Below are 10,849 nucleotides of genomic sequence, written 5' to 3'. Positions count from 1 at the left end.
CGCTGCTGCTGGAAACGGGCTGCTTCGGACGTTTCTAGTGTCTCCTTGCTCCTGCAAAGGAGTCATTCGTTGAGCTTTTAGCTCTGCTCTGCTTCGGCGATCTCGGACGGTTCCCTTTTACCCTGCTCTGCGGCTTGATTGCTTGTGCTCGAGGTGAGGGAGATTGGCCAGTTCACAGTAAGGAGGAGCCATGGCTCCTCCCATAGGCGACCCTGATCGCTACTGGTCGGCCTCTGTTGATATTCTTGCATTTCCACTAGACCATTTTTTTGAGAACGGGTTAGCTAGCATTCCCGTGGTCCTGAGGCCAACAAACGGTTCATGTATTGGCTCCAAGAACCCCAAGGCGTTAATTCGCAACCTTGAATTAGTCACCCCTGACTTCCGGGACATCACAGAGGTCCGGCAATACGGGAAGGACGGTATCGTGTGTAGGTCCTGGAACCTGCCAGTTGTCCACGCTTTGCTGTCGACGCTCTGTTTTGATGGCATCCCCGTGCAACCCTTCGTTCCACACCATCTCGCCTGCACGAAGGGCGTCGTGAGAGGCGTCGATGTTTCCCTTCACGCGTGCGAGCTCCTTGATCTCTTCGACTCCATCGGGGTGCGTGAAGCCTTTCGCTGCAGTCGCATGGAAAACGGGAGACGGATCCCCACTGAAACGGTCATTGTGACGTTTGCCGGTCATTGCTGCCCCTCTGAGATCAAATTCTAGCCACTCATCTTTCGTGTGGACCCTTTCACCCGCAGGCCTCTTCAATGCAAACGCTGCTTTTGCTTCGGTCACACTACACTGTTAAAACAGAACTTCACCACATAGCACGCTCTTAGCCAACCATCATTCCGAATCATATTATTCTATGCATTGATTTGGTGAAAATGGGAGGAGGCGCCTATCTGGGACAGATTATCTTGTCCCAGATAGGCGCCTCCCCCCTGTTTTGAACAAATCATGGCGCAGAATGATATCATTCGGTATGATGGTTGGCTAGGAGCGTGCCATGTGGTGAAGTTCTGTTTTAACAGTGTACCAAGAGCTGCAAGTCCGATGTACGCTGCCGACGCTGTGGTGACCAACATGACGAATCCTCCTGCCCTGATGGGTCACCGCTGAAATGCTACCTGTGTAGTGAAGCTCACCTTGCTGACTGTGAGACTTGCAGCAGCCGAGACCAAGAGGCTTCTCTGCTGGAAATCATGGACACGCGTCACTGCTAGCGGTATGATGCTGCCGCTGTCATGAAAGGCCGTGGGTACAGCTTTGCACGAAAAGCTCAGACACCTGTTGATGACAACCTCGAGGAGCTGATCACCAGCGCCGTCGAGACAGCTGTGTTCAAATTGAGGGACGAGATCAGCCCATTGATTGCTCTGGTCATGTCTCTGTTCCTACTCTGTCAGAGGCGCTGATATCTGATGCTCCCAAGGTTCCTTCCTCTCCCACTGCGGACACCGGGGTTCATCCGCCGCCACCTGCACCCGTTACCTCTCACCCCGTCGCCATCCCTCCACCGCTCTCTCTGCCTGATTGTGTTGTCGCAGATTCCATGATGATGATGATGATGATGTTCCCTCTACCTCAAAGCGCGGTGCCTCTCCTTCACCACCTCTGTGCTCTGCCTCCGTTGGCAAGCGCAACAGGAACAACATTAAGAACTGCAGCAAGAAGGGTGACAATCACGATGATAAGAATGGCACTCATAACGACAGCAAAACCCGCGGCAAGACAGGCGGCAAGACAGGCAGCTGCGATGTCCTTGCGGCTGCGGTTGCTCAGTCTATCCTCGGGGATGAGTAACGTCCGCGTGCTTCAGTGGAACTGCTACTCTGTTTTTTCCGCTTTACCTGACTTACATTCCTTAGTCTCCTCTGTCTCCCCCAATGTGATACTGTTACAAGAAACTTGGCTTGCTCCTTATCGTTCCTTTTCTCTCCCTGGCTTTCGCTCCTTTCGGTTGGACAGGCGTGCCTGTAGAGGTGACGGCCTGCTAACCCTAATTTTCTCTAGGCTTGTTCACACTTCGCGTATAATTGTGCAGGTGATGCCTGCAGAATGCGAGGTACTAGCGGTGCAGCTCCGCATGCCGGGCAATCGCCCCTTGTGTTTTATCAACGTTTACTGTCCGGCACGATTTCTGTCCTCCTCTACCTTTGATCATGTGGTTTCCCAGACGACCGGCGACTATATTGTGGCGGGAGATTTCAACTCGCATCATGTTATGTGGGATAACAGGACTGATGCCCGTAGCAGCGAACTGTGGGGCTCGATCTGTCACCATAACCTTTCTCTTGCAAATGATGGGTCAGTGACTTTTGCACGTGGCTCTTCGCGCTCCGTTCTCGACCTCACGCTGTACAGCCCACGCGTTCTGTCATGGAAAGTTGTCTCCTGTGGAACATCTAGTGATCACCTTCCTGTTTTCTTCGAGGTGCCTTCGGCAGTCCAACGTCTCTCCCTCGTCATCCGCCACAATCGCTCACTCCAGGAAAAGAGAGTTACTGCGCAGACCTGCAACAACATGCCAACGGGTGATCGTGCTGCTGCTGCTGTATATATTATTTCCCAGGCCATTGGGTCATCTTCTTTCCAAGTGCGCAAACGCTCATCTTCGAACTCTGCTCCCTGATGGAATGAGGCCTGTACAAGGGATTATAGGCGACGGAAAGCTGCATGGAAGCAACTGCTGTCCAACTCGTGCTATGCCAACTGGACACGCTACCAGATCCTAAAGGCCACATTCAAGAGGACTGTCTCTTCTTCCAAGAGCGCAATTCTTTCCTATCTCTCCCGAAACAACGGAGGGCTCTTCACCAGCACATCTCGTTTATCCGGGGCCAGACTTCATGTTCACCTGGTGAGCTCCACGTTTTATCCGATGCAGATGCCATGTCTCGTCTTGAAGATGTTGCCAAGGGCCTCGCCGCGCGCTTCCATAACACTGTTCCCCTACCTCCTCCTCCTCCTCCGTTCTTCGTGACGCCACATCCTGTTAAAACATCCCTTTGGGCTTGTTGGTGATAAACTTCCATAACGTGTTGTGTGTGTCTGTGTTCGTCCTGGTTTTAGCGCTTTTACGTTATGGAAGCCACATCCTGGTTTCGTAGCAGTCGAATGGGACGAATTGGACTGCATTATCCGTGTGCTCCCTTCATCTGCTCCCAGTCCGGATGGCGTATCTGCTCGAATGATGAAATTTCTGTGGTCTGCTCACCCCAACGTCTTGCTTGAAATTGTCAACACTTCTCTGAGCTCGTCCTGGATCCCCCCTGACTGGAAAGTAGCAAGGGTCATCCTGTTGAAGAAGGTTGCGTCCAAGGGCCTTGCCATTGACAATATTCGGCCGATCGCACTAACGTCTGTCCTGTGCAAGACCGTGGAGCGAGTGATTCACCGCCGGTTGTCTGATTTTGTTGAGTCCAATATATTTAAAACTGTAGCCAGATCGGCTTCCGTCAGCGCTGTTCCGTCTGGATGGGTCACGTCAACCTCGAGACCCAAATACGCCGCTCACAGGAGGATGGAGACTTCTCAGCTCTGGTGACGTTAGACATTGCACAGGCATATGACAGCATTGAGCACCGCGTTCTCCTGCACAGGCTGTCTGCTGTTCGTATCCCTCCCTATATTCTCTCCTGGGTCAGGAATTTTCTCTCTGGAAGATCTTTCGAATGCTCGGACCGTCACCTCGTCTCTTCCCATCATCAGCTGTTTAGAGGGGTGCCTCAAGGTTCTGTCCTTTCCCCTCTGCTCTTTAACATACTCATTAGCTCCCTTCCCTTGGACGCGAATATTCTGACCATCACCTACGCAGATGACATCGCCTTTTTCGCATCGGCCTCATCGCTGCACTTGTTGTACACGCTGACCCAGCAGTACATCGACACTATTGTGGCTTGGACCACATCCGCTCATCTGAGTCTAAAAGTGCAGAAATGTGCGGTGCTCCTGTTTCCGCTTGTGGGCTTCCCCCCCGTGGTGTGGTGCCTAGCTTCAATCTTTTGATAGGCAACGACCGCATCAACCAAGCTGAGTCTCTGAAGTATCTGGGTGTGTGGTATGATCACAGGATGGATTGGGGCCGCCACATTGACCACATCAGCCGAAGAGCCTCCGCGGCATTGGGTTCCATCCAGCCTTGCTCCAGCGTTCGTGTTGGCATGCACAGGAATGCCCTCCTTTATGTCTATCGTTGCTATGTCCGTCCCATCCTCGAATATGGCTGTGTCCTTTTCTCTCATCTCCGGACTACCGGATAAGCAAGCTGCTCGTCTAAGCGCTTCACAAGTGTCTCGGTCTTCCCAAGTATACTGCAAACGACGCCCTGTATCTTGAGGCGGGTGTGCTCCCACTGAAAGCCCGCTTTCATCTTTTAACAGTGAGCACTTTCCTGTCTCTGGCGCAGAGCCCTCTTGCTTCTCACCACATTGAATCGCTGAGAGATTTGGGTTCCTGGACTAGCAGGCGGTGGCGCAGATCCAATATTCCCCAGTTGCTATTTGCCCAATCTCTCCTGTCGCCCCTGCACGTTTCGCTTGCCAATGTCCTCCAGCCGGTTGTGCCTCCCGCGCCAGCCTCTGTCCAGGTTTTCAGCATCTTTCACTCGGATGCCAAACATGCCCCTCTCACTTATTTGAGTGAGTGAGTGAGTCAGTGAGTGAGTGAAAGCAGAGCTTGACACTCACATGTCTCAGTTTCCCAATCACCTGGTCATCGCCACGGACGCATCTGTCTCTGAGGAATGGGCGGGAGTTGGCATTGTCATTCCGCTGCTCGACTTGCACAGTCCCGTCCGCCTCCCTGACTACACACCGGTCTTTCACAGTGAGTTTCTAGCCATGCTCCTAGAGCTGGTGAGGGTTCCCATCGCTTTCAAAATGGTGCTCCTTCTCTCTGACTCTCTTTCTGTGATTTCCTCCCTTGCGAGCCCTACAAGCCCCTTGCTCGCCACCTTAGTTGCTTTTGCACCTATAGCCACATCTCCCATCTCCTTGTCACCTGACTTCCTGGTCACCGCGGTCTCCCGCTCAACGAAGCCGCTGACACCCTGGCTTATATGGCACTCTCTGGGCCAATCCTGGATGTCCTTTCTCCAATAGCTGACATCGTCTGGGCGCGCTACAGACGCTCCCTTTCACTCGCGCGGCGTCGCCCTCCACGTCCTGGCTATGAACACCTCTCATTCCGTTGGAATCCTGAGCATTTTGGCTGCCGTGAGTCCGAAACTTCTGTAACACGCGCTCGGTACCTCTCCCTCCCATTAAACTTCTATCTTCACCGTGCTGGCCTCGAATCGGCACCTGCGTGCCCGCACTGCGGTCAAGACGAGATTGTCCATCACTTCTTTCTTGATTGCCCCCTCCTACGTCACCATTCGTCGTCGCCTTCTCGTCCCCTCTCTTCTCTCCATCGGTGCTCAGCTCTCCTTGACATCTCTGCTATCCCTTGGAGCCTCCCATAATGGCGTTAGGAACCGCGCTGTTCTCCATAGTATCATGCCATTCATCTCCAGCTCTAACCGATTTTAATTATTTTTTAACATCCTGTTGACCGCACCTCAGTAGTCCTGTCCAATCTCCCTAGCGGATAAGCGCCATCCCGCTTGAGGAGCAACAACAACCATACCGTATTATATCTGGAACGTGTTTTGTTACAAGATTACAGCAGCCTTCTGCTGGGGCATTTTCACAATTGCAGTTGCAGCAGCAGATATGGCAGAGAGACGAACCAGCCGTCTACCTACTGGAGGAGTGACAGAACCATCTGGCAAGGTTCATAAGGTATGATGAATAGGAATATTAGAATGGTTTCTGATAAACTTCCTCACTAGTCGAGTTTGTGCCATGAGAAAGAGCAGGATTATCTTCCGAAAACGACTGGCAATATCTATTCCACACGTTGTTCCAGTCAAATATCACTGTGGAAATCGCAAACGCGCGTGATAGCACAGTCATGAAGAGGATTCTTTAGAGAGAGGTTGAAGGGGATGCAGCTGTTACTGCGTGGAAATTACGCAAATTATTGTTTTATTTCTGTTCTTGAGGAAAATACGTGTTTCCCCGCACAAAGTCGTAGAAAACCGACTAGAAATCCTGGGTTCAAAACACCATCATAACCGTTGTCAGAGTAGTACGTTAAGGGTTCACTGGAACTGTATCCCCCCCCCCCCAAAAAAAAGAGAGTAGAAAAAATATATTGATACTTAGAGATATTCGCAACGGTTACTGTAGCCTGCTTCCGAAACCGTAATAAGAAAGGAGTAAATGTAAATAATTCCGAAAGCCTCTGCATGTTCCACGCAACAGTCCAGATACATTTACGAACCCTCCACACGCAAACAAGCATTTTGTGGCTTTCTTTAGCTACTGCATCGAGGGATCAGATCAATACTTCGTGGTCGTTCGCAACCTGACCCAAGAATGTGTTTAGCTATGGCTGGCGAAATCTATAGGGTGGACGATGAATATCTGTTTCCGACTCTTGATGACTCCGTGGACCACAGCAGTCCACAAGCCTCTGTCCTGAGTCGTCTCCGTGTTGCATTTTCTTAATACACGCTTTTTCTTCCAAACCCCGCAGAATGACAACAGTAACCGGCGTCAAATTGAATCTGTTGAACCACCGGCTTCGTTGACACCTATGGCACCTAATGAGGTAAGAAAAGTTCTTATGATTTTTAGATTATCTTATTGTTAGATATATCTATTCGATAGCCGGAGCCCTGAGTATTCTGAAGTCAGTTTTAGTCCCAATTGCACTCACAGTTTTTAGAAAACTGAAATTAAAAATGACGGGCAACATTGTGTCGAAGCGGTCGCCATCACTGGGCATTGCTCGCCGTCAAGTATGGCGGAAAACTACATTGCATGCCGACAACACTGGGCATAAAACGAAAGAAGTTGGCTACTGTGGGCTACTTAGCTATCAGGAGCAGCAAGGCAGTCGGGAACATAGATCGACGTTGCTTGACGAATTGGGGATTATTTGCCACGAGCCGTTTTACCTGAATTTTACTAGCAAATTAAAAATATCAAGAGTCACATTTACAACTTGTTGCGGTGGGTTTTACGAGCATCAAGCTGTTAAACTACGCCGTCAACATAAACTGTCTGTCTGCTGCTTACAGTACCTTTAACGTGCGCCGAAATCTTAGCACACCGTATGTAGCGTACCCCGCGGAAGAAGACGTCTGTAAGCATCTTCTATCCTGCCACCAAGATACTGGCGACCCCGGTCGGGTTCGAACCCGCAACCTGGGAATAAGTAGGCGTACACGCTATGCTAACTGATCCACCGAAGCCTGTCGCCGGCCTTACAGTGAGTTCTTACATAAAAGGTATTAACTTCGGCAAACGAAAAAAAAAGAACAAAAAGAAAAAGCAAAAGAAACAAAACAATTGTGCCGGGTCAAGACTCGTCCATCCTGAAGCTGTGTAACTGAAACCTTTTTTGTGAAGAAGTAGCTTCTCTCTCAAAGAATCATTGCAACCATCAGAGACCAAACATAACTTGAATTAAAGACAAAAGGGAGATGGTGCAGGCAAGCTGTTATGAATACTCACGGTGAAGGGCACTGAGAGACACGGTCAAACAAGGACGGATAACCTTGTCCGTCTTTGTTTGACCGTGTCATTTCATGCCCTCCACCATAACTTGAATTGGTTGAGTAATGTAACATCAATGTTGATAGCGATTTCACAACATCTCAACAGAGTTTACAAGAGTTTGTAAATGTAGGATATTTACAAAGCCTGCTTTGCCCCTTCAGGGTCCGAGCACTGGCATGCGCATCGCACTGTCGTCCGTTGCAATTATCGTCGTCGTGATTCTCCTGGTCAACTTCATGATGGGCGTAGCAAGCCCATCCTTTGCCAAGAAATCGAACGTATGCCGCTCAAAGTCCTGCCAAGCGTACGCCGATCTCTTTAGTGACACCATCGACTGGAACGTCCGCCCGTGCGAGAACTTCTATCAGCACGTCTGCGGCCGACGGGACAGCAACCTCTACTTCACCGTCCACCAGACGACGCTCAAGAGCTTCGTTCAGCTGCTGTCCGAAAGTCTGCTCAGTACGTTCGTCCCGAAAGAACAGCAGAATGCGACTCAGTTGGCCGCCAAGATGTATCAGTCCTGTCAAAACGTGTCGGTGGGTGACCAAGGTGAGGTTCAGCAGCTGAAGGCGGTGCTGAAGAATGCGAGACTTCAGTGGCCAGAGCGTTCGATTAAAGCTGAACTCCTCTTCAGCATGATGTACATCTCATATAATTATCACTGCCCAGCTCTAATAGACTTTAATATGAACACGTCTGGAAATGTTCCCGTCCTAAGCCTGCTGAATCCGTTTCGTACGTTTCACACGTGGAGCCCCGTCAAATGGTGGAATCGAACAGTCAAGGAGCGGGAAAGGTACCGCCTTTTTTACAAAGAAGTCACCATGTATTTTACAAATAGTGCGGGCATTGTTCCCTTTAATGAGATAGAAAAGGTGGATCGGGCAGTAGCGGAGCTCGTGGCCAACAGAACGCCACTCGCCGATGACTCCTTGTCCGTGACTGGACCGATGGACATCACAGAATTTCTTCGAATTTTCCCATCGCTTTCTCCGAAGTTACTGGAAGCCGTTGGCGTCGTTTACGGAACCACTTCAGGCAGCAAGACGCTCATCAGTTATCACGAAGGGGCCGTGGAAGCGTTCCAGGATCTACTAAGACTGTTTGGTGAAGACCAACTACATCAGTACGTGGCTTGGGTGCTGGTACACACATATCCATCGGCGTTGATGTACCGCCTACTTTCGAGGTACGCTGCATATCCGTGGGGCTACGAAGACATCGACAAACTCTACTGCTTCGAACGAGTTGAAACATTTCTCGGCTCAGCAATGATTATTAATGCTATGGAAAAAATTGAGACTCCTGAGGCAAGAGAAGACATCATCATGGTCGTGAACAGTATTCGAAAAGCCGCCCAGATAACTCCTCGTCACCACGTAAGGTTCACCATCGTCGATGAAAAGCTCACAAAATTATACTGGATCCAAAGTTTTCGCAATTCCGTGAATTTTCTTACCAACGCTTACGCAGGTTATCGAGCAATGGGTCCATACCTACCGTTTAACTGGCTGACAGCCGTTCATGGTTATGCGAAGAACTCCGCAAAGACATTCACGGAAGCGTTCCCATCGTACTTCCATCGGTACTACAACACTTCGCGGTACGACACCTATTCCTTCTCGCCCCCGTGGGATCCCTCAGGCTCGGACGACATCTACCTTACCATCAAGCCTCATCACTTTCTCGTGCCCACTTACGGTTCCAACGCGACCACCGGTCTTCTGTACGGGTCACTAGGATCCCTAATCGCCAAGATGTTTGCAGACGATTATGTCAAGGTTAGGAACGCGTCGTATCAAACGTCCTGGTCGGAAATGGTGCCCAGTCTCAATTGCTCGCCTTCGGGAGAACCACGTTACGTCGACGGCCTTCTTCTCACTCTGTGGAGCTACCAGGAGTTCCTGTGGAACGCCTTCCAAAAGGCGTCTGCAGGAAGACAGTACGCACTGCCGGGATTCCTTAACTACACGAACGACATGATCTTTTTTGTGGCGCAGTGCTATCTTCTGTGCGGTTCTTTTAGGTCAGTGGATGCGATCAATTATTGCAATGAACCTCTGAAGCGGAATATTCATTTTGCCAAAGTGTTCCAGTGCCCCACTCCTTCGCCAATGAACGTAGTCGATAAGTGCGATATGCGACCTCAATGACTTTAATGATTGATAACGTTTTACGTGGGCGTGTCAGTAATTTTTACAGTTTGGATTCGACGTTGTCGATTACAGAGTACGTCTTTTTGTTTACAAGTCTCTGTGATGCCTTTATATTGTGTACCTTTCTACCTGCGACTTCAGCGATACAGTATATCAGTGTTTTATACCTGTATACGTGTGGTTATTTTCTTGCAGGGAAATATTAGCATTGATATGCGCCAAGCGCTGTCTGTATTTGTGTCATGTGCCATCTCATCGGGATATGGGTGAACGACAGCAGGAGTATATCTTCCAATTCATTAGTGATTGATTGAGACAATAGGAGCTTAGCTTTACGTTGGAAGTGATCAAAACTGGTGCCACGGTCCACGAGACAATTTTCGGAAGCGTCCGATGACTTCGTCGCTATATTTCAGACTATAATTAACTTTAAACTATAGTTTCAACTTTAAACTATAATTTAAACTATAGTTTAGATAGTGCGCGGGATATGATCAGCGCAATGTAGTGTCTACTCCATGGCAGTACCTCTAAGGCGCACATCTTCCTCCTTTGTTTCTGCCGACGCGCCAGTACACTGTAAAAACAACTTCACCACATAGCGCGCGCTCTTAGCCAATCTCCATCCCGAATGACATCGTCCTGCCCCCTGATTGGCTAAAAACGGGAGGCGTACGACTTTCTGGAACACTTAACGCAGTTCCAGTACGGCGGGATGATAAAGGTAGCATTCTGTGCAATGGTTGGCCTTCAGCGTGCTGTGTGGTGAACGTCTCGCGTTGTTTGCATCAACGGCAAGCCTATCTCAACATTACCCCCCCCCCCCCCCCCCGTTCGGTCTCCCTGCGATAGCCGTGACGTCGCCCGTCTAACCACCACCACCACCATCATCATCATACCTCAGGGTAAGGACATTCTTGACACAAGATGGTGGTGGTTGTGTGGTGAAATTCACACAAAAAGGCGTACGCCCCTCTCTCTCTTCGAATCAGAAGCGATAACCGTGGCAATGGTGGGCGAAGAGCGTGCTATGCGGTGAAGTTCTGCGGTGAGTGTATACGGTCGCTTCAGGCGTGTTCCCTGCC

At 50.0% G+C, this 10,849-nt stretch overlaps 1 protein-coding gene across 2 annotated transcripts; it reads left to right on the top strand.

The window, feature by feature from the left end:
* LOC135394106 (membrane metallo-endopeptidase-like 1) lies at window positions 1-9,926 on the top strand. 2 transcript variants are annotated; one of them, XM_064624617.1, is made up of 4 exons: window positions 1-153; window positions 5,696-5,778; window positions 6,578-6,652; window positions 7,767-9,926. In XM_064624617.1, the coding sequence occupies exons 2-4, from the start codon at window positions 5,710-5,712 to the stop codon at window positions 9,759-9,761; spliced, it is 2,139 nt and encodes a 712-aa protein (XP_064480687.1). In that variant the 5' UTR covers window positions 1-153; window positions 5,696-5,709; the 3' UTR covers window positions 9,762-9,926. The 2 variants fall into 2 exon arrangements, with proteins under 2 accessions (XP_064480687.1, XP_064480686.1); XM_064624616.1 differs by lacking the exon at window positions 1-153 and adding an exon at window positions 1,739-2,855.
* Window positions 9,927-10,849: the final 923 nt, after the last annotated feature.

This window comes from Ornithodoros turicata, chromosome 5 (assembly GCF_037126465.1).
Source record: "Ornithodoros turicata isolate Travis chromosome 5, ASM3712646v1, whole genome shotgun sequence".
Classification (NCBI taxonomy): domain Eukaryota; kingdom Metazoa; phylum Arthropoda; class Arachnida; order Ixodida; family Argasidae; genus Ornithodoros; species Ornithodoros turicata.
This window is presented reverse-complemented; position numbering and strand designations above follow the sequence as displayed.